General features: G+C 42.9%; 1 protein-coding gene across 2 annotated transcripts in view; it reads left to right on the forward strand.

Annotated features, from left to right (window-relative positions):
* Window positions 1-24,344, forward strand: part of ttll7 (tubulin tyrosine ligase-like family, member 7) — a 163,798-nt gene that overhangs the window by 134,302 nt on the left and 5,152 nt on the right. Inside the window, exons 16-21 of one of the 2 annotated variants that reach the window (XM_045205295.1) lie at window positions 466-764; window positions 1,498-1,632; window positions 6,516-6,596; window positions 16,524-16,684; window positions 18,259-18,432; window positions 20,695-20,958. In XM_045205295.1, the coding sequence (XP_045061230.1) occupies window positions 466-764; window positions 1,498-1,632; window positions 6,516-6,596; window positions 16,524-16,684; window positions 18,259-18,432; window positions 20,695-20,809 (965 nt within the window). In that variant the 3' untranslated portion in view covers window positions 20,810-20,958. Of the gene's footprint in view, window positions 1-465; window positions 765-1,497; window positions 1,633-6,515; window positions 6,597-16,523; window positions 16,685-18,258; window positions 18,433-20,694; window positions 20,959-24,344 lie in introns of those variants that run through there. The other variant, XM_045205294.1, reaches the window with a different exon arrangement.

The following is a 24,344-nucleotide window of genomic DNA, read 5'->3' on the forward strand; positions in this document are numbered from 1 at the left end:
ATATGCACACAAACTTTCATCTCCAGGCTTACACACACACACACTGGGCTGGCTGGACGTGCTGCTGGAGGTGGTTCAAGCTCCGTGGTCCTGGGGAGGTTCTGTGGCTGTGACTGGGCTGGAAGGGCCCGCTGCCCTGCTCTCTAATCCAGCCTGAAGAGGGAAGAGAACAGCCGGGCCACAGCCACAGAAACACATGCTGTAGTGATTAATGAAAGCCACATTCAATAGGCCACCACGTCAGGCCCCAGAATGGGACTTTTAATGCCACACTTCATTTCCAACGATGGAATGAAAGTGGACAGTATGAAAAGCAGAGCATGAGAAGACAGATGAGAGGGGGAGAAAAAGAGAGGGAGAGAGAGTTCCCCCCTCTTTGGACTAAGTTATTTAGGTCACCACTTTATTCCTTCATTTCATGTCATCTTTTTTTCTTCTCCTTTTCTTCATCCCTCTCTCTCTCAGGACGGGTGCACTGGAAACCTCTGATGAAGCCAGGCAAGGCAGGCCCCTCTGCCTCCTCCTCTCCGACCCTCTCTGGGCCAATCAGACGCTCCATCTCCTGCCCGCGTTCTATCTCCTCCCTGGCCGGCCAGTTACCCACCAATGAGACGCGAGCCTCACTGGCCAGGCCCTCCGTTCCGGCGGCGACGGTCCTCGTTAGGCCAAGCTCCGCTTCTCTGCGCTCTCATTCGCTCAGCCGCAGCGGCTCCGCCCACAGGGTGCCACACAGCAGTAGTCTAGGTACCATCCACGCTAACATGGTGAGTTACAAACACACACACGCACTTATCATTACACTTTCTACATTCACACTACAATCACATTATCTCTGTCACCCTCTCTTTCTCCCCCTCCCTTGGGAGCGTACAGTAGGCTATCATTACCATACCATATAGTGCCTGACGAAACCTTTTAAAGTTGCTAAAACTATCTCTACATTCTGTGGATGGCCCTTCTTTGGATGAGGCCCTGTGCTGTGTGGCGCTAAGCCTGTACAGATAGCTGTCCCCCTAACCTACTGTAGCTCTGTGGCTGGCCTCTCTTGACACACACACACATTATGCCCATTCTCTCTATATGGCCAGGCTCAGTTGGTTCCTGGAGGCCTCAGCGATATGGAATCTCTGATGAGCCGCTGGAGTGCTCTCCAATTACCATGGCCACACTGTCTTCTCTCTCTCGATCTCTCTCTGTCTTTCTTTACCTCTTTCTTTTTCCCTCTCTCTTCTCTCTCTCTCTCTCTCTCTCTACCCCATCTCTCTCTCTTTCTCTCGCAGCAAGCTGAAGATCTCAGCTGAAACCCATGATGAAAAGCATTTAAACCCCATTCATGTTCTTTTCTCTCCTTTCTTTCCTTTGTGTGTTTGACTCTTGTGTGTGTGTGTGTGTGTGTTTGACCTATATGTGTGTCTGTCGGGCCTGTATTTATTTGTTTTGTTTATTTGTTTGGCTTATGTGTGTGTTTTGAACATGTGTGTGTGTTTGTATGTGCAGGGCGATCCCGTGCTGATCCTGAGGAGTAAAGACCAGGAGACAGAGCTGACGAGACAGAGCCTGGCCGCTCTCAGCGCCATGAGGATCCGCTTCCCGGGGAAGACTGAGGAGATGGCCGAGGCCGTTCTGGATGAGGTGTGTGTGTGTGTGAAAGTATATACAGCGTATTTCCAAAGAGATACAATGGCCAGAGCCAACCATACAGTATGGGACTATTCCTGACCTCCCAGCCCCTCCACAATGGCCTCCTGACTGCCTATTGTCTTTGAAAACTCCCTCATGGCCAAAACGTGGGCAGCAGAAAGCCTCACTGTATTCCCCTCCGCTCCTGTGTATTTATCAATGCCTCTTTCCCCCTGGACGGTTCGCCTCTCCTACATTGGTGTCGAGGTCGTGTGACACAATTACAGTTCCACCTGTCCCGCTAATAAACTCTTAATAGGGGCGCAGATGAGCAGCCGCACCTGGCTGACTGGTTACCTCACTCGGGAGATGACAATGTAAAAATAGTGAGCCACCGTGGTTAACTGTGACTGTGAACTTAAAGCTGCAATATGTAACTTTTTGGGCGACCTGACCAAATTCACATAGAAATGTGAGTTATACAGTGGGGAAAAAAAGTATTTAGTCAGCCACCAATTGTGCAAGTTCTCCCACTTAAAAAGATGAGAGAGGCCTGTAATTTTCATCATAGGTACACGTCAACTATGACAGACAAAATGAGAAAAAAAATCCAGAAAATCACATTGTAGGATTATTAATGAATTTATTTGCAAATTATGGTGGAAAATAAGTATTTGGTCAATAACAAAAGTTTCTCAATACTTTTTTATATACCCTTTGTTGGCAATGACACAGGTCAAACGTTTTCTGTAAGTCTTCACAAGGTTTTCACACACTGTTGCTGGTATTTTGGCCCATTCCTCCATGCAGATCTCCTCTAGAGCAGTGATGTTTTGGGGCTGTCGCTGGGCAACACAGACTTTCAACTCCCTCCAAAGATTTTCTATGGGGTTGAAATCTGGAGACTGGCTAGGCCACTCCAGGACCTTGAAATGCTTCTTACGAAGCCACTCCTTCGTTGCCCGGGCAGTGTGTTTAGGATCATTGTCATGCTGAAAGACCCAGCCACGTTTCATCTTCAATGCCCTTGCTGATGGAAGGAGGTTTTCACTCAAAATCTCACGATACATGGCCCCATTCATTCTTTCCTTTACACGGATCAGTCGTCCTGGTCCCTTTGCAGAAAAACAGCCCCAAAGCATGATGTTTCCACCCCCATGCTTCACAGTAGGTATGGTGTTCTTTGGATGCAACTCAGCATTCTTTGTCCTCCAAACACGACGAGTTGAGTTTTTACCAAAAAGTTCTATTTTGGTTTCATCTGACCATATGACATTCTCCTAATCCTCTTCTGGATCATCCAAATGCACTCTAGCAAACTTCAGACGGGCCTGGACATGTACTGGCTTAAGCAGGGGGACACGTCTGGCACTGCAGGATTTGAGTCCCTGGCGGCATAGTGTGTTACTGATGGTAGGCTTTGTTACTTTGGTCCCAGCTCTCTGCAGGTCATTCACTAGGTCCCCCCGTGTGGTTCTGGGATTTTTGCTCACCGTTCTTGTGATCATTTTGACCCCACGGGGTGAGATCTTGCGTGGAGCCCCAGATCGAGGGAGATTATCAGTGGTCTTGTATGTCTTCCATTTCCTAATAATTGCTCCCACAGTTGATTTCTTCAAACCAAGCTGCTTACCTATTGCAGATTCAGTCTTCCCAGCCTGGTGCAGGTCTACAATTTTGTTTCTGGTGTCCTTTGACAGCTCTTTGGTCTTGGCCATAGTGGAGTTTGGAGTGTGACTGTTTGAGGTTGTGGACAGGTGTCTTTTATACTGATAACAAGTTCAAACAGGTGCCATTAATACAGGTAACGAGTGGAGGACAGAGGAGCCTCTTAAAGAAGAAGTTACAGGTCTGTGAGAGCCAGAAATCTTGCTTGTTTGTAGGTGACCAAATACTTATTTTCCACCATAATTTGCAAATAAATTCATTAAAAATCTTACAATGTGATTTTCTGGAGAAAAAAAATCTCAATTTGACTGTCATAGTTGACGTGTACCTATGATGAAAATTACAGGCCTCTCTCATCTTTTTAAGTGGGAGAACTTGCACAATTGGTGGCTGACTAAATACTTTTTTTCCCCACTGTAGATCTGTCATTCGCGTTGAAAGCAAGTCTAAGAAGCCGTAGAGCTGTTCTATGTGCGCTGTTTCTATGCTTTCCATGCTTAAGTTTAGTTTTTGTGTCTTTTACTTTCGATTTTGTACACCAGCTTCAAACAGCTGAAATACAATATTTTTGGTTATTGAAAATATATTTCACAGCGGTTTAGATGGTACAATGATTGTCTACACTTGCTTGTTTTGTCACATAAAATAAAATTAGGCAAACTATTAGAATTTTAGCAACTAGGAAATATTATATTGCACCTTAAAAATGTTTTATATTCATAGTTAACTATGGTGGCTTGCTATTGTTATATTCAAAACATTGCTCCTACCTACTGAGCCACACAGTTGCTATTTTTACTTTAAATGTGGTTTCAAGTTGCGAAAATGACTAATTGAGGTGATTTTGTGATTGATGTTATTTTCAAAGTAAATTTGATATCTGTTAGAAATCGTGAGCCAAGTATTATTCAGAACCACAGCAATCATGTGGAATCGTTGTATCCCAAATGGCACAGTTGTATCCCAAATGGCACACTATTCCCTTTACCACTGCATTTCAAACATAGCGATTGGTAAAATAGCAAGGTTAGCATCGTAATAGAGAATCAATATTATTATTATGTTAATGTAAATTAGGTGTCTGATTTCATATAGGTTCAGCTCAGTTTCAGTTTAACACTTTCCACTCACAGCACCTGTCATCCCGTCTACAGGTTGAAAATGGCAGATTTTATCATTAATAAGCGCCTAAATTGGAACACAGTGGCTGTACTGTAACATGCTATACATGACATCAGAGCTCAGGTTCTCTGCTTCACAGCGCTGTATGGGTTTTGACTGACAGCCGTTATAAACCTGAGCACCACGCACGACAAGAAGATGCCCCATCCCTCCCGCTAATTGAGCTACTTTTGATCGATGTGTTCTGAAAGATAAAACGTTGAGGATTATATTATAAAAAATACCGCTTTGATGTCATACAAGAAAACCACACACCCATGAGTCCAAATGTGCAGTTCACATTTCCATAATTGAAAATTCATTTACAGTATCAACATTTATGATCGCTATGGTTGATCCAGAGTTAGAAGGATGACATGCATTATACACTGGGTTGTCCTGAACAGAATGAGCCTATGTTTGTCATATTGTGAAGAAAAGTTGCGCCGGAACATGCACTTGATTGCACTCATGACTCCATGCTACACTCATAGAAAAAAAGGTGCTATCTAGAACCTAAAAGGGTTCTTCGGCTCTCCCCATAGGAGAACCCTTTGAGGAGTCCTTTTTGGTTCTAGGTAGAACCCTCTTGGTTCCACGAAGAACCTGGAATCTGGGTCAGGTGGGCATAAATTGTGTGCATACAATCTTAGAAAAAAGGGTTGCAAAAGGGTTCTTCGGCTGTCCCCATAGGATAACCCTTTTGGGTTCCAAGTAGAAACCTCTGTGGAAAGGGTTTTACATGGAACCCAAAATGGTTCTTCCTGTAAGTTACAATCTGTTTGTTTGAAGTGCCTTTTGAAAGCCTGACACTGTAAGATCATATTAGCTAGCCATTTTTGGATTGCGGAAACAAGAACAGTAAGTGTGTGATGGTGGGGACGCAGGGCTGTGTTCCAAACAAAACACTATAAGTCTACTTGCTTCAGTTCCTCAATGGGAAAGCTAGGAGGGCTCAAAAGAACACCTTATAGTTGAAGGCTCTTTCCTTGAGTTATAAGTGCATTGAAATTACTTAGGAACTCTGCACAGTTTGGAGAGGGGTGTGGCCAATTTGAGACACCAGTTAGACCTCTCACTCAAACCCTTGTAATAGTTTTTTCTTATCTTGCACCTATTCCAACATTTCAATGAATATTATTATAATGTTACTGAATGTATGGAGAGTATTGTCAGATTTCGTTATTGACAAATGCTGTGAAAATGCACATCAAATCAACAGTGTAATGTTTGGATTCAGGTGAACTGTTGTGTCCTCATCTTTGGTCTGATAATTTCCCCATAATAAAGTTTTCTCTTTCATTTGCTATCATGGTCATGCATATGTTTTTTATAGTTCTTCTGTTAGAAAAATTTAAATTTGGCCCTATCCATATAGGCCAATTTCGACGAATGTAAGGCCTTTCTTCTTTGGACACATTCACACCATAAAAGAAGAAAATAAAAAAAATACAGGTCAATTATACCCGTGCTAACACCAGACTCCACAGATTGACAGACGGCCATAAACTGTGAAAAGGTGCGGTGGTCTGAGGCGGCCGGGTCTATAGAATATAGTTTTGGGTTGTGTGTCTTGGATGAAAAGGCCTATTCGGTTGCAGCTGGCCTTGTCCGCGGTTCCCGGCGTCTCTACCGCAAGACATTGATTTAGTCTCCAAGGCACAACGCAAATGTTAGACCCTGAACTGTTTGAATACCGGAGTAACAATACCCCGCCGGTTCCATGAGCTGATTGCTGAAAATGAGGGATGAGATGGAGAGAGAGAGGGGGAGAATAGAAAGAGAAGAGAATTTGTTTTTTGCTTCTATGAGCTGATTGCTGAGAACGGGGGATGAGCAAGAGAGAGAAAGCTAGAGAAAGAGAGAAAAACACACACATAGGAAAAGGAGATCATTTTAGTTTTTGTCTCCTTTCTTTGCAAAATGCTGCGGGGGGTTTAAGTTTTTGTTCGAAGGCTACTCCTCTTTTACTCCTCTTTTCACAATGTCCCAACTGGTGAATAATACAGTTATTGTTGAGTTATTGTTGCAGATTGTTGATTTTATTCTGTGCTTTTCTCTCTCAGATATTAGACAACTGGAAGTACCACAAACCCAAAGTGGCCTCTTACTGGCTGGTGAAGTTGGATTCCACCAAACAAAGGAAGGTGAGTGTTATCAAAGCCACTATCCTGATTTTGTGTTTCAGTCAAAATCAAGAGTCCACCTCTTGATTCATAATGAAGATGAGAGATGGGGCTGGGGAAATGTACCCACTCTTTTATAACCTACAGTATATGGGTATACAGTATATCATTTATTTAAATTGCCATTGAACAGCTGTAAATATAGCAGATTGTACCTTTAATGCTTGTATTAATTGTGTTATATTATTTTCATATTGAGCCATTTGGTAATTCAGTACACCAGCGTTTCTGGATGTGTGCAGATTTCTTAGTGAGTGCTATCAAAAACATGTAATTCCATGCATTTCATTTAAAAAACTTGCTCCTCCCTTCTGGCCTCCCCGTTCAGTCCCCTTGACAGATCTGGATAGGTGAAAGCAATATGGTGGAAACTAGGAGGAGCTGTTGGTTACACCTGCCTTGTTGTCTCAGATCTGTTCAGGGGAGTGAATGAGGACTGAGGGGGAGGGAGCAAGTGGCTATGCCTAGCATCACCGTTGTTGACAGCCTTAGCTAGACATAGCAAGGAATAACAAGCAGTGAACAAAAGTTACATTAATGTTGTTGATCTCTTATGTGGGCTGTGGTGGTGGAATGTGCTGGAATGTATGCTATAGACTCTCTTGTCCCTGGTCCTTTCTAATGAACACCATACGTTGGCTGGGCTTGTAGCTATCCTAGCACTCTGCTATCTGATTAGCATTGGAGGCTGCCTAGTGATGGTGGAGGTAGCAGTCAAATAGAGACAACGTTACGCTAGCCCATTAAAAGTGCATCTCTGCCCTTAGAAACACACACTCTCCTATATCGACAAACACACATACGCGAGCACGCACAGGAACACACACACACACATCATGGCCATCAGTAATGAGACAAGAAATCAAAAGGCTCCACAGCAATAGCAATTACACTGCTCTGAAATATGCAATAAAAGAGAAGGGAAAGGAGGGATGAGGGAGCCCTCATAGACCGCCTGCAATCTCTGGTGCCTGTACTACTCTTTCTGCCTTCATCAGATACTGCCTACCTACACACTTTGTCTGATTACTATGTATGTGTGTGTGTGTGTTTGTGTATTGTGTGTGCATCAGCTTCCAAGTATACACAGCCACACCTGCCAGCTAAGAAAGAACACTCCCAATAAACTAGAAACCTCAGGTTACATTTTACATTTTAGTCATTTAGCAGACACTCTTATCCAGAGCGACTTACAGTTAGTGAGTGCATAAATTTTTTTAACTAGAAAAGGAGGTTTCAGTAGAAGCTTTATTTGCTTGCTCAGCTGGCTGAAAGTATTATTATTAATGGTAGAGGAAAAAGTTGACATAGTGAGATAGTTAGGCCTATATCTTTGAAATATCTTCCAGTAAAACCAATGAAAAGTAAATATTTGGTGACCATTGAAACCAAGGTTCCAATGTTGATTAATGCAACTTTAAATGCTTACAGTTTAAAAAGTAACTTATAGCCTAACATAACAGTTATGAAAATGCTGCATCGAAGCAGCTAAAGTAAGAAAAAAGTGTGTTTTGGATGTCTACCTTAAAAGATGAAAGAGACAAGTTTAACCGTCAAATAAATACACCTGCCTTATTATCACCCCTGGTGTCACCATAACGTAAGACGCAGTTAACAGTACAAATCACGCCTTAGAAAACTATGTAGCTAGATGACACTGGGTTCCAATTTGCTTCAGCTAAACAGTGGAGTGCAGGATAATCCCTCATACCATCTGTAGTCTAGATATCCTTTACAAATATGTGAAAGTAGGCCTAGTGTATTCTCGCATTACTAAATTATGTAAACAGCAACATATTCCCTAAAACATTGAATGACCAATGTTGCATACATCGATCTCCTCTGCTCACGGTGCCAATTACTAATGAAATCATGCAACCGTGCATGTCTTCGATAGGGTATGAAATTAGATAGGAGAATATCTTTAACATTGTAGGCTATACTGTAGATTAGCCTAAAAACTAGTGGCACCTCGTCCTACAGACGGTAAAAACAATGTTTCTAAGACTAGCCTACAGAAAGTGTTTCCTAAGCGAGCTATCAGACATTTTTCATACTGTCCCGTTCATTCTGTCTACAGTCGTGGTCAAAAGTTTTGAGAATGACACAAATATTAATTTTCACAAAGTCTGCTGCCTCAGCTTTTATGATGGCAATTTGCATATACTCCAGAATGTTATGAAGAGTGATCAGATGAATTGCAATTAATTGCAATGTCCCTCTTTGCCATGAAAAAACATTTCCACTGCATTTCAGCCCTGCCACAAAAGGACCAGCTGCCATCATGTCAGTGATTCTCTCGTTAACACAGGTGAGAGTGTTGACGAGGACAAGGCTGGAGATCACTCTGTCATGCAGACTGGAAGTTTTAAAAGGAGGGTGGTGCTTGAAATCATTGTTCTTCCTCTGTTAACCATGGTTACCTGCAAGGAAACACGTGCCGTCATCATTGCTTTGCACAAAAAGGGCTTCACAGGCAAGGATATTGCTGCTAGTAAGATTGCACCTAAATCAACCATTTATCGGATAATCAAGAACTTCAAGGAGAGAGGTTCAATTGTTGTGAAGAAGGGTTCCTGGCGCCCAAGAAAGTCCAGCAAGTGCCAGGACCGTCTCCTAAAGTTGATTCAGCTGCGGGATCGGGGCACCACCAGTGCAGAGCTTGCTCAGGAATGGCAGCAGGCAGGTGTGAGTGCATCTGCATGCACAGTGAGGCGAATAATTTTGGAGGATGGCCTGGTGTCAAGAAGGGCAGCGAGGAAGCCACTTCTCTCCAGGAAAAACATCAGGGACAGACTGATATTCTGCAAAAGGTACAGGGATTGGACTGCTGAGGACTGGGGTAAAGTCATTTTCTCTGATGAATCCCCTTTCCAATTGTTTGGGGCATCCGGAAAAAAGCTTGTCCGGAGAAGACAAGGTGAGTGCTACCATCAGTCCTGTGTCATGCCAACAGTAAAGCATCCTGGGACCATTCATGTGTGGGGTTGCTTCTCAGCCAAGGGAGTGGGCTCACTCACAATTTTGCCGAAGAACACAGCCATGAATAAAGAATGGTACCAATACATCCTCCGAGAGCAACTTCTCCCAACCATCCAAGAACAGTTTGATGACGAACAATGCCTTTTCCAGCATGATGGAGCACCTTGCCATAAGGCAAAAGTGATAACTAAGTGGCTCGGGGAACAAAACATCAACATTTTGGGTCAATGGCCAGGAAACTCCCCAGACCTTAATCCCATTGAGAACTTGTGGTCGATCCTCAAGAGGCGGGTGGACAAACAAAAACCCACAAATTCTGACAAACTCCAAGCATTGATTATGCAAGAATGGGCTGCCACCAGTCAGGATGTGGCCCAGAAGTTAATTGACAGCATGCCAGGGCGGATTGCAGAGGCCCAGCATGCCAGGGCGGAAGAAGGGTCAACACTGCAAATATTGACTCTTTGCATAAACTGAATGTAATTGTCAATAGAAGTCTTTGACACTTATGGAATGCTTGTAATTATACTTCAGTATACCATAGTAACATCTGAGAAAAATATCTAAAAACACTGAAGCAGCAAACTTTGTGAAGACCAATACTCATTCTCAAAACTTTTGACCACGACTGTAGACTGTTGCATTGGATCATTGGAATGTGCATATCGTTGTCTTAACAGGTTCAAACAACCACACTTGTGTATCCATTCCACTATGTTCCCACAGGCTCATAGTGCGAGAAAACGCAATTTAGGAAGGACATTTCACTCCTTATGGTATAGAATACATTTCCCCAGAAAAATACGACCCGGAGTTGCTCAATGCGGTATTTCTCTAACAAATCATCAACATTAGGCCTATATCCAAAGTCTGATTTTGTAACATAATACGTCCTACAACAAAGCACCGAGCACTGTTTACAGTGGTGCCGCTTCCTCGCATCAACTTTTAGAGATTTTATGTTGCAGTGGTCGTCTTTAAAAAAAAGAATCCACGGGTTGCAAAAAGTACAATTAGGATGACAGGAGCTGAAATATCCAGGCTTTAAATTATAAAGTCTTGTGGTATGCTTGAAATTACGTTGCGATTTCCCAAAACTACACTTGTTTTTGTGGGAAATCAGGTATTTTGCATTGAATATGAAAGTGTACATGAAAATATGAAAACACTATAAGCCTATGTCATGTATCAAAATTAATAGCTATCTTACCTCAATGTTGTTATCCTACAGTGGCTTGCGAAAGTATTCACCCCGCTTGGCATTTTTCCTATTTTGTTGCCTTACAACTTGGAATTAAAATAGATTTTTGGGGGGTTTGTATCATTTGATTTACACAACATGCCTACCACTTTGAAGATGCAAAATATTTTATTTTGTGAAACAAACAAGAAATAAGACAAAAAAACAGAAAACTTGAGCGTGCATAACTATTCACCCCCCCAAAGTCAATACTTTGTAGAGCCACCTTTTGCAGCAATTACAGCTGCAAGTCTCTTGGGGTATGTCTCTATAAGCTTGGCACATCTAGCCACTGGGATTTTTGCCTATTCTTCAAGGCAAAACTGCTCCAGCTCCTTCAAGTTGGATGGGTTCAACTGGTGTACATCTTTAAGTCATACCACAGATTCTCAATTGGATTGAGGTCTGGGCTTTGACTAGGCCATTCCAAGACATTTAAATGTTTCCCCTTAAACCACTTGAGTGTTGCTTTAGCAGTATGCTTAGGGTCATTGTCCTGCTGGAATGTGAACCTCTGTCCCAGTCTCAAATCTCTGGAAGACTGAAACAGGTTTCCCTCAAGTATTTCCCTGTATTTAGCACCATCCATCATTCCTTCAATTCTGACCAGTTTCCCAGTCCCTGCCGATTAAAAACATCCCCAAAGCATGATGCTGCCACCACCATGCTTCACTGTGGGGATGGTGTTCTCAGGGTGATGAGAGGTGTCGGGTTTGCGCCAGACATAGCGTTTCCCTTGATGGCCAAAAAGCTCAATTTTAGTCTCATCTGACCAGAGTACCTTCTTCCATATGTTTGGGGAGTCTCCCACATGCCTTTTGGTGAACACCAAAAGTGTTTGCCAAAAAGCCCAGCTCTGTGGAGTGTACGGCTTAAAGTGGTCCTATGGACATATACTCCAATCTCCGCTGTGGAGCTTTGCAGCTCCTTCAGGGTTATCTTTGGTCTCTTTGTTGCTTCTCTGATTAATGCCCTCAATGCCTGTTCCATGAGTTTTGGTGGGTGGCCCTCTCTTGGCAGGTTTGTTATGGTGCCATATTCTTTCAATTTTTTAATAATGGATTTAATGGTGCTCCGTGGGATGTTCAAAGTTTCTGATATTTTTTTATAACCCAACCCTGATCTGTACTTCTGCACAACTTTGTCCCTGACCTGTTTGGAGAGCTCCTTGGTCTTCATGGTGCCGCTTGCTTGGTGGTGCCCCTTGCTTAGTGGTGTTGCAGACTCTGGGGCCTTTCAGAACAGGTGTGTGTATATATACTGAGATCATGTGACAGATCATGTGACACTTAGATTGCACACAGGTGGACTTTATTTAACTCATTCTGTGACTTCTGAAGGTAATCTGTGCCTGCAATTTAACATCATGAGCAGAACCCCTATCATTGTCCTGTCTTGCCACAGCACTGTGAACTGCGGCACATTGAAGCATACAGTATGATTGGTCTATTTACAGTTGAAGTCAGAAGTTTACATACACCTTAGCCAAATACATTTAAACTCAGTTTTTCACAATTCCTGATATTTAATCCTAGTAGAAATTCCCTGTCTTAGGTCAGTTAGGATCACCACTTTATTTTAAGAATGTGAAATGTCAGAATAATAGTAGAGAGAATGATTTATTTCAGCTTTTATTTCTTTCATCACATTCCCAGTGGGTCAGTAGTTTACATACACTCAATTCGTATTTGGTAGCATTGCCTTTAAATTGTTTAACTTGGGTCAAATGTTTCGGGTAGCCTTCCACAAGCTTCCCACAATAAGCTGGGTGAATTTTGGCCCATTCCTCCTGACAGAGCTGGTGTAACTGAATCAGGTTTGTGGGCCTCCTTGCTCGCACATGCTTTTTCAGTTCTGCCCACACATTTTCTATAGGATTGAGGTCAGGGCTTTGTGATGGCCACTCCAATACCTTGACTTTGTTTTCCTTAAGCCATTTTGCCACAACTTTGGAAGTATGCTTGGGGTCATTGTCCATTTGGAAGACCCATTTGCGACCAAGCTTTAACTTCCTGACTGATGTCTTGAGATGTTGCTTCAATATGTCTACATAATTTTCCTTCCTCATGATGCCATCTATTTTGTGAAGTGCACCAGTCCCTCCTGCAGCAAAGCACCCCCACAGCATGATGCTGCCACCCCCGTGCTTCACGGTTGGGATGGTGTTCTTCGGCTTGCAAGCAACCCCCTTTTTCCTCCAAACATAATGATGGTCATTATAGCCAAACAGTTCTATTTTTGTTTCATCAGACCAGAGGAGATTTCTCCAAAAAGTACAATCTTTGTCCCCATGTGCAGTTGCAAACCGTAGTCTGGCTTTTTTATGGCGGTTTTGGAGCAGTGGCTCCTTCCTTGCTGAGCGGCCTTTCAGGTTATGTCGATATAGCACTCGTTTTACTGTGGATATAGATACTATTTTACCCGTTTCCTCCAGCATCTTCACAAGGTCCTTTGCTGTTGTTCTGGGATTGATTTGCACCTTTTCAAAGTACCAAAGTACGTTCATCTCTAGGAGACAGAACGCGTCTCCTTCCTGAGCGGTATGACGGCTGCGTGGTCCCATGGTGTTTATTATTGCGTACTATTGTTTGTACAGATGAACGTGGTACCTTCAGGCGTTTGAAAATTGCTCCCAAGAATGAACCAGACTTGTGGAGGTCAACAATATTTTTTCTGAGGTCTTGGCTGATTTATTTTGATTTTCCCATGATGTCAAGCAAAGAGGCACTGAGTTTGAAGGTAGGCCTTGAAATACATCCACAGGTACACCTCCAATTGACTCAAATGATGTCAATTAGCCTATCAGAAGCTTCTAAATCCATGACATCATTTTCTGGAATTTTCCAAACTGTTTAAAGGCACAGTTCTTTTTTGTTTAAAAAAAAAGTTTTTAAACCTTTATTTAACTAGGCAAGTCAGTTAAGAACAAATTCTTATTTACAATGACGGCCTAAACCGGCCAAACCCGGACGACGCTGGGCCAATTGTGCGCTGCCCTATGGTCGACCTATGGGCGGCGCACAACCTTCAACTTAATGTATGTAAACTTCTGACCCCCTGGAATTGTGATACAGTGAATTATAAGTGAAATAATCTGTCTGTAAACAATTGTTGGAAAAATTACTTGTGTCATGCACAAAGTAGATGTCCTAACCGACTTAACAAGATATTTGTGGAGTGGTTGAAAAACAAGTTTTATGACTCCAACCTAAGTGTATGTAAACTTCCGACTTCAACTGTATGTAAGGGATCAAGGAGATTAGATGCATGTTTTAAAGAAACACCCTCAAGAGTGGAGATGAATGGAGAGAGAGAACATTCTCTGCTGAGTTTATAAAACTGTAAAAAGAGTAGCACGGGAGCGCTGTTTTATGTACAATGTTGTCAACATAATTAGGTTGCTGTTACTCCCGTCCCTATTGCAGAATGCAGCCTTTTGACAATATGTACTAAAGTCGATTTAATCCACACTTGCATTAGTCCCCTCGTTTGGTGATTGCCATTTAGGCTGTGACAACGAAAAGGCAGCATTTACATTTTAGTCATTTAGCAGACGCTCTTATCCAGAGCGACTTACAGTTAGTGAGTGCATACATTTTTCATACTGGCCCCCCGTGGGAAACGAACCCACAACCCTGGTGTTGCAAGCGCCATGCTCTACCAACTGAGCAGACATTATGTTTTAGCAGGGAAGTTTAGTATGGTGACCTGATCATTTTGTCAAACATATTATGATCCCAAAAGTGTAAGTTTGATTCCCAAAATAATTTAGTTAGGGTGTAGTGGCAGATTTATGTCATTTTGTCTTCAGGAGATTTTATTATCTGTTATCTATTTACTTTATTTAGTCTGATCAGTGGAAACATAGGGTAATTAATGTGCTTGTCAGCAAGAACACTACTGTTATTCCCCACACTTATTTTATTATTCCAATTTTGCCAGTGTAATCACATATCTGAAATCTTTGAAAATGAATTATATTAGTCTATGCATTGTTGCAGCCATGCATGGATAGTTTTGAATAAGTCATACAAATAAGCATTGGATATTAAATGCTCCAGGAATCAAATATAATTTTTGACATTTTAGTATTGTGCACATGCTAGGCAGAGATGGTATGGTGGGTCACAATTCATAAACACATCATATTTTGTCTATGTAGAGTAAGATGATGGCAAGGATCTTCAACTAGTAGGCATAAACCACCTAAATATTGATATTCATTTGATTTTTCTTGAAGGTTGGGGGACACACAAAACTTGGGAAACATAGATCAGGGGTGGCCAACCCTCCTGGAGAGCCAGCAGGATTTTCTTCCAGCCCTATTTTAAAGCGATATTTCACCCAAATGACAAAATACAACATGTTTGTGTCCTTACCTTGAAAGCAGTCTATGGACAAGGAGACTGCAGTCTATGAGTTGGTTACCCACTGCCATCAACCATTAATATAAAAATGTGCAGAGCCTTGGTGTAGTGGTAACACTCACCGGCACCTGTCACATACAACTTTCCACCTGAGAACATGGATCAACTCCTGCTTCCAACCTTCCCACTGTTTCTAGCATTTGCCTGTCTCCCTATCTCATTTCATTACTGTATGAATAAAACATGTTAAAACAATATTTGCATACTTTACATTTCACCCCCCAAAAAATCTCAAAGTAAGAAATTATGAGTGTTCATTTAATGTTCAAAGCATCCTGAATACACCTGACCTGTGGTTTTTATTAAGATAAAATTCACCCTTGTCATAGGCCTAAGCCTTGTCAAAATATGTAGAATTGCAGGAAATGAGCTTTAAAACAGTGCAATCTTCCCCGTCTAGGAGTTGTGCCACTGAAATTCACAGCAAATCTCACTCCAAGCTTTCTTCAAAAGTTGGCAGCCCTATAAATGGCTTATTTTATCAGTAAAAAAGCGTTAGTAGGACTATAGGAAACATCAGGCATTGAATTTAGTGTTATTTTGACAACATTTGCGTACTTCAGCTTATACAAGGAGTTACTTGTTGCTGGGTTGCTAGCCAATTAAGTTTAGTTTTGAAACACCATGTTAACTAATGGGAGTTTTTGGAGTTACAAAAAGCTAAATATTGTAAAAGGAGGTATAATAGTTATCAGAATGATTTTTGCAGGGTTTGTAATTTGGAGTGTTCTGTATCTTAAAAGGTGTACAAATAGCAGTGTTCCAAAAAATTTCATATTTTGGTCACCCTCCATGTTAAAATTAGCATTTTTAAGTGATTATATTTTTTAAAGTATGATGAGTATAAAAAACTAATTTCAGCAACTCAAGTTAGACCTCTCTGCACATTATAAAGTTGAAATGGTATGTTTTGCATAAAAGCTGTAGGATGAGTAGCGATGGGAATAATAATAATAAGTAATTGGAAGTATGACGAATAACAGTAGTGTGTTGCTTCGCAAGCACACTATCTAATTCCCTGTTAGATTCTTAATATATTATTGCATTGCGGTGGTCTTTCATGCTGTCCCCCTGGCGTCTGTTCAAACCTTGATTTATTTTGATTTTCTTTCTCTCCCTCCCTCTATCTTGTGAGTTTTTTTAATGTTTGATGAAGGTTCTTGACATCGTACGTGCTAACGTTTTTTTCTCTCTATCACTCTCCCTTTTTCTCGTCTGTTTCTTTAATGTATCATGAAGGTTCTGGACATCGTCCGTACCAACGTGCGCTCGGTGCTGCAGCGGATTTGGAGGGAGCCCGACGTGGACAGTTTACATTTGTACCGCCTTTTCAACCGCGTCTTCAACCGACTGCTCTGGAGCCATGGACAGGGCCTGTGGAACTTGTTCTCCAACACTGGGTAGGTCTCTCTCTCTCTCTCTCTCTCTCTCTCTCTCTCTCTCTCTCTCTCTCTCTCTCTCTCTCTCTCTCAATAACTGATTTCTCTTCAATACTTGGTACTGTAGTGCTCAATCCCATATCGACCCCTACCCACTATCCCCTATGCACCTGCAAAGATATGAGAGTATTAACAATATGGTAATAGCTCCACCATGCCCTCACCCTCTGATAGGCTAAGTGGAATTTTCACCATTGTGCTTACACCTATCCAATTCTCTCAGATCACCCCAAGTGCATAGAGGGTAGGGGCTAGGGATCGATTTGGGATTGTGCGTGTATCTCTCTCTGTCTTGATAAGTGCATATTTCAGTAACAAATGTCCAACAAGTATGTAACAACTGAAATCCATGCTACAGCATGATAATGACAGAATTTTTAGGCTCCACATTATGCAAAATGCATGTTTGATTGACAGCTGGTGGACTTATTGGCAGGCCGAGACATGCGCTGCTGTGGAGATGGCAGACAGACAGACAAAAAGACAGACAGACTGGCAGAGAGCCGGACAGACAGAGTAGACAGACAGACAGGCAGACATACAGAGTAGACAGGCAGACAGACCGTGTAGACAGACAGAGTAGACAGACATTCCCTCTCATCCTGCGAAGAGCTACAGGGATGAAAGCAACGCGTGTCTATCAGAGTCGAGACACATTTTGCAGTCTGCATAATGTGGCCACAGATCTTGTTTTCTTATCATCTAGGCTTTTTATGTGTCAGAAAGGAAGGAAGGAAGGAAGGAAGGAAGGAAGGATGGATGGCTAAAGTAGGTCCCATACTCTTCTTTCCTCACCCACTTCTGTTTGTTAGTAAGGTCCTTTGATGTCTCTCCCGACTTTTTTTGTGTGCCATTTTTGTGCCGACTGTAAGTGGCTTTCTACATAGTGACTCATCTTACTCTGCATCCTTATAGAAACACACACACACACACTCCTATTCACAAATGCACACACACGAACATTATATTATATCATCTTCAAGAGCCAGCTGTGGTTCAGCCAGCTTCTCATCTCGTTGCTGATAAAGGTTCAACCTTTTCCTCCCTCTCCATATTATTTTTGTAACCAGTTAGCAGCGCCGCCACCTCGCTCGTCGTGGGGGGCTACGTGGGTTTTTGTATAGCTGCCCCGGCAACTGCCACAGCTGGTAATTGATTGTCAATGACCGAGTGCGCCGTACTGTAGCCTGTGAACAGGCCTTGTTCGAGTCAGTGAGTGGCTTTATTTCACTTGATGAGAGTCCGAGTCTCCAAGCGGATTAGCCAGCGGATGCGGCTCAGGCACCACTTGCTGCTTGTGTCTAATTAGGGTGCGCACTCCGGAAGGACGTGGGCCGCCCTAGCCACAGGATAAACGCCCCGCCCCCTCAGTTGAGACGGAGAGGAGAGACATTAAAACGCCCCGCCCCCTCAGTTCTCTCACAGATCTGAGCGCCTCACAGTCGGGGGGAATGGCCAGTGTGATAAAGGGGGTTAAATGTACAGCATTTGTTTTATCAGCTTATGTCTTTGTGTGTGTGTGCTCTGTGGCGCAGCTCGTCATGGGAGACCATCTTCAATAAGAGCAGCGAGGTGGTGTCGCCGCAGGAGCTCCAGTGCTGCCAGAGGCTGGTGCAGCTGTGCAGGGACTGCCTTCTCGTTGTCTACAAGTTCGTCTCCGAGTCCCGGGGCTCGCTCACCGGCCTCAACCCCGAATGGGACGACACTAGGTAAGGATCAACATCCAATCAACATCCATTCTTCTTTTGTTTTCTACTGATGAAACAAATCATTTTCGCAACTGATATGCTTCCAACTTGGGTTGTAAAATTCCATACACTTAAAAATAAATCTTGGTTGGAGGTAGAAACTTTCCTGAAGTTCCCGGGTTTTTCCTGAAATTCTGATTGGAGGTAGAAACTTTCCCAGTTCCCAGGTTCTACAGAATTCCTGTTTAGAGGTCTCTATGCTAATTCCCTCCTGATTCTGGGAAGCCTCCAAACGGCATTTCTGAGAAAAAAAACTGGGAACTTAGGGAATTTTTTACCCCTACCCCCAATATGGAGTTGTTAGTGAGACAACACACAAGACTTGGACAACGTTATGATTCCCATTGGTATTTCAATGTTTCGAATCTCAGACCTGATGAAAATTCCACTGGGGATCAGAATGTTGCCCAAGTGTTGTGCACCCCACCAATACATAATTTTTTTTTTCATGCATTTTCTTTCTCTATCTAGCACCTGAACCAAGTGGTAGGTGTTTATATTTTCTCTTCCAGTGTTTCTTCCACTTCCCGCCTAACTCTGTTGCCCCCTGCCAACTCTAATATTACTCCTTACCCTTCCCAATCCCGATACCAACACACACACAAATTTCAAAAAGTATGGGTCTCATTTGAAACTTTGCATGCCGGCAGCTCACAACGTTATTTCCGCACATTTGTGCCCCAACAACCCCCCATCTCGCCCTAACTACGATTCTTCACAGGAATCTCACCTGACCAACACCTTACCCCAGCCTCTATACCCCTTCTATAACACTTCTATTTTTAAGGTCGATCCTCGTAAGACTTGGTGGGGGGTTGGTTTTGAATGTGTAAACTTTTAAGATGCGTCCCAAATGGCACCCTATCACCTATATAGTGCACTACTTTTGACTGTAGCCTATGGGCCCTGGTCAAAAGTAGTGCACTATATAGGGAATAGGATGCTATTTGGAACACAAGCTAAGAACACACAGGGCTACAATGTTAACAGGAAGGAATGACCTTGGGATTAGCGTGCAGGTTAGCAGGCCCCCTGAGGCCAGTTTAATTCAATTATGAGCCAGATGAGGCGTACCACAAATTACCTTACGCCTGCTCCTTCCCCCAGCACGCTTTAGATGATTCATAACCAGTGTATATTTAACAGGCTATCACTTTGCACTTTCTAACTTAGTCATTAAAAGGGTGGGGTTTGGGGGGATTTTGGATAGTCTGTATTAGGTTCCGATCATCACCATAAAGGAAAAAGTACAAATTTAACAAATACCTAACAATGCTGTAACGTTAGTAAAAAAAAAGTAACTTTAGCTACTTTATTAACTGTGCGCTTTCTCCCCTTCCTACAGTAAATAACAACAACTCCATTCAGATTATTAAGTAGCAGCCTACCTGTTTTTACTCTTGGTGTTGTAGCCTGTACTTCTCATTTAACTTTTAGTTCTGTCATTTTAATTCCATCTTCCATTGATTAGCTTAGATATCTCAGAATAACTTGCTATACGGAGGCTCTAGCTCTGACTGTAGCCTAGTGCCGGTTTGATGACTTGTGATTGGACGACAACAACAACAAGCTACACACGCCACTGTCATGAAAAGCAAAAGCAGCATAAATTATAAAAATGTCTCTCTCTTTGCAGGAAGCGTGATGTAGACCATCAATATTGTGAATTCACGTGAAATGTTATGATTTATTTCTTATAGTTTTAACAGAAAACCGTCTGTTTAAACAGTATTTTTGACCAGAGCATAATAGTCGACTGTGTAACAGAATCTCTTTTGAAGAACTTCATGCCTTATCTTTGAGGAACTTGACGCCTTTCAATGGCAAGAGACAGGGGTGGGAGTGATGTGGTGTGTGTGTGTGTGTGTCGGACTCCTTATTTAGAAGTTTTTATTGACAGGTATTATTTTAGATTATGAGATTGGGAGATAGATGAGAGGGATACAGCGTAGAAAAAGTGAGTGGCGGAACAGGTATCGAACCACTGCCTCCAGGGGATTATGTGGTTCGGCCCCGGCATCAATAGCCCTAGACCAGCCAGCAGCACACGTTTAGCACTCCTATGGGGAAAGTCATGCATATGAAAGAGAATTAAGCAACCTGCCTGAATGAATACTATTTACCTGCTTAGCCCCTGAGGGGTATCCTTCCTTCTGTCCATTAAAATAATAAATTGGTCTATCTCTCTTAACTTCCTGTGTGTGTGTGTGCTCACCATGGAAGCTCACCATTGGCTGCAGGACCAGCCACCTCCGCCCATGGCTCTTCTTCCTCTTCCACTGCCTCTTCTTCCTCTGCCACCTCGCCCATTGACGCAGGTCTATGCTCGATTCAGTGACCTCTATTCTTCCCCTCACTCCGGCTTCACCCCTTTGCTGCCTACAGTCTGACTGAGTCCTCACCAGGGTTGATCTCAAAATGCTTGGAAAGACCACATGTTGCAAATATCAAAATGTTAGTGGAGACACCTTGATAGTTTTGGAGGCAGCTTTATGTTTTCTGGCAAAGAGCAGTGTGGTAGCTAACTAACTGTGAATAAGTGAATTGTTTCGCCCCTCAGCTAGCCAAGTTAGATAGCTACCTAGCTAAATGCAGCATTATGTTTGCTAGTAAAGAGCAGTGTGGTAGCTAACTAACTGAATAAGTGAATAGTTTCACCCCACGGTTAGCCAAGTTAGTTAGCTAGCTAAAGTTATTTACAGTTAGTTAGCAACTGCTCCTACACTCTTTCGCTAGCTACCGTAATGCTGTCAAAAACATGTGGTAATGAGGTGTCTCTAGTTGTGTTTACACTTTCCAAGTGTATTCCATTTCAATTCAGTCAACTCTGGAAGGAAATCGAAATTCAACATTCAAGAATCCAAAAGTATTGGACCCTTGGACTTTCAATTCATCCTCTGAATTTGACTGAAATAAAAATGGAATTGAGCCCTACCCCAATTCCTCACTGTACACCTTCCTGCTAACTGTGGCTTGCTGTAGCTGTGTCCCAGTAGTCTCAGATAGATTCCTCACCTTGTCTCCTTTTTCGTCAGACTTAGTCTAATAAAGGTTAAGAAAGCTGTCTGGTGAAAGGACAGATTAGAGGTCATGTAGGGAAGGAGGCAAGGAAAGTAAACAAGTTGAGACTGTTGGGAAGTAGCCTGTCAACATGCAATCGCAAGAGACTGTGAGCCCTGGCCGGCCAATAACCTAACCTCTTCTCGTCACTGACACAGAATGGGTTCCATCGCACTGCGTGCTTAGCACAGTTTCACAACGATGGCCATCCTTCCTTTGATTCCATCAGACACTTGTGAATGCCCCATGGCCACCATGGGGCTGGTTACGGTTATTTTGTCATTAGCCACATGCTTTGTCTCGATGGGGTGACATTATGTCTGCCTATGAGAAGAGCACCATCTTGCACCTGTCACCTCCTTCTGCTAGCCTGTGACTCATACCCTACTCACTGCCGTTGTGTCTGGACCCCCTGACCTGCATCCTTATGCTGCCTGCTTACCTGACACACACACACACACTAACACGCTCGTAAATGCACACATATGCAACACACACGCGCATGCCAAACACACACACACTCACACACACACTCTCAAATACGCATTTTACACAGACATATTGTGCGGTACACACACACACACACACTGGAGTGGAGTGGGTCTCAGTGATGAGAGACACTGCCACTCTAACTTAAGCACCTCTCATGGTAGGAGTACAGAACACATGTGTCACTGATCACATACAGTAGGTCTCAGAACAGGCCTTCTCTTTCTGTGTGGGCAGAACATATGAACATAGCCACACAACAGTATTATTGTGTGCCTAGATGTCTTTTCAAACTACTGAACTGAACCAAGCCGAACCAAACCAAGATTTACTGAGCTGGCCTGGTTACACATCCACCATAGTTGCTTGAATCCAGCTGAAAAGTACAATGTGAATTATTCTATTCAGTACAGTTAAGTGTCGGGACCATATCACGTGATCGGCCTACCTAGTGTGGAAAGATTGTTCTCTGTGTGAATTCCTGAGAAGTAGAAAGGGAAAAGAGTACACACAATCACAAACCACCACCCACAAGCATCACCGCATAGTCCATGTTTGAATTTAATTTCTTGCAGTGGCATTTCCATACATTGGCCAACAAGTGTTCCGTGGAAGAAATATGGTAATGCCTTCCAAGAAGTATAATAAACACCAAAGTTTCAGACTGATCCCCTTCGAACACGGTCTAGGGGGTTTGTAATAAAACTCAAACAGAACGGAATCAGATAGAGAGGAAAGCCTTCAGGAGAAATCAAAGCTTCTTCCGAAATGGCTCCCTATTCCCTATGTAGTGCACTACTTTTAAACAGATTAGGGAATAGGGTGCCATTTTGGACGCAGACAACATAATCAGAAACCAGGAAAGGGATGAATCCGAAAGGTGACAGACAATCCCGCAACACCATCCTACTGTACGTTTAAATGTCAATGTTGAAACTCGCATCGGAAACCATTGTAAGCAGTGCCCCTGAAGTTGTGAGGATGTAGCGAAGCAGTGCAGCAATACGAGAGGGTATTGGCTAAGTAATCCGCTCTAGAACAGGCCAAGTAGTACTGTGGGTGGGTAGTTTAACAACCGCAATCGAAAAGCTTGTGCTTGACAAGTACCCGCACGGCCCACTTGAGTGGTTTTCAAGGACATTCTTCTTGAGCTAAATGAAGTTAATTTGAATCCTGCTCAACTCTCCTGGGTCGGGCTCTGTTGCGGCAGATGCCCTCGACGCAGCAAGTCTTTTTTTCGGTCGACTTTAAAAAGAAGAAGAAGAAGCAGCTCGACTAATTTTTCCAGGAGATATTTTACAGGGAAAGTCTGTCAGAGTGAACAGTGGTATCTGGCAGCTAACATAATAACATTATTTCACACCATAATCCATATGGTTTAGTTGACAAACTGTTTTATTAGAGTTACCCATTGAAAATCTGTATAATTGGAGCAAGCAGTTTTTTACTCATGTAATTTTTGTTCTCCCTGAGTTACTTAATTGATGTCCCTTGCCATTTTGAATGAGTTTAAATATTGATACATATAGTTAAATTACATATTATATGCCTTGTTATTAGACATTATAAAGGTTCATACATGCTTATAAGTTATAAAGCAAAGTGTTACAGTGAGTTGTTTGTGTTTGAGCTGTACTAATATTTAAAGAGAAAATCTGCAGTTCAAACAATAACAAAGTGGTAAACTCGCCACTTTTTTGGTAAACAGCTTAGGCATGGGGCTGAAGAAATGTAACTACTCTCAAATTCATAGACAGAGCTATGGATGCATTTTCAACCTCTCCCTGACCCAGTCTGTAATACCTACATGTTCCAAGCAGACCACCATAGTCCCTGTGCCCAAGAACGCCAAGATAACCTGTCGTAGCACTCACATCAATGCTTTGAAAGGCTGGTCATGACTCACATCAACACCATCATCCCAGACACCCTGGACCCACTCCAATTCACATACTGCACCAACAGATCCACAGATTACGCAATCTCTATTGCACTCCACACTGCCCTCTCTCACCTGAACAAGAGAAACACCTATGTGAGAATGCTGTTCAGTGACTACAGCTCAGCGTTCAACACCATAGTACCCTCCAAGCTCATCACTAAGCTAATGGCCCTAGGTCTGAACACCTCCCTCTGCAACTGGATCCTGGATTTCCTGACGGACCGCCCCCAGGTGGTGAGGTTAAGCAATAACACATCCGCCACGCTGACCCGCAACATGGGGACCCCTCGGGGGTGCGTGCTTAGTCCCCTGCTGTACTCCCTGTTCATCCACGACTCCAACACCAGCATTAAGTTAGCTGACGACATGATGGTGGTAGGCC

This window comes from Coregonus clupeaformis, chromosome 20, assembly GCF_020615455.1.
Source record: "Coregonus clupeaformis isolate EN_2021a chromosome 20, ASM2061545v1, whole genome shotgun sequence".
NCBI classification, from domain to species: Eukaryota; Metazoa; Chordata; class Actinopteri; order Salmoniformes; family Salmonidae; genus Coregonus; species Coregonus clupeaformis.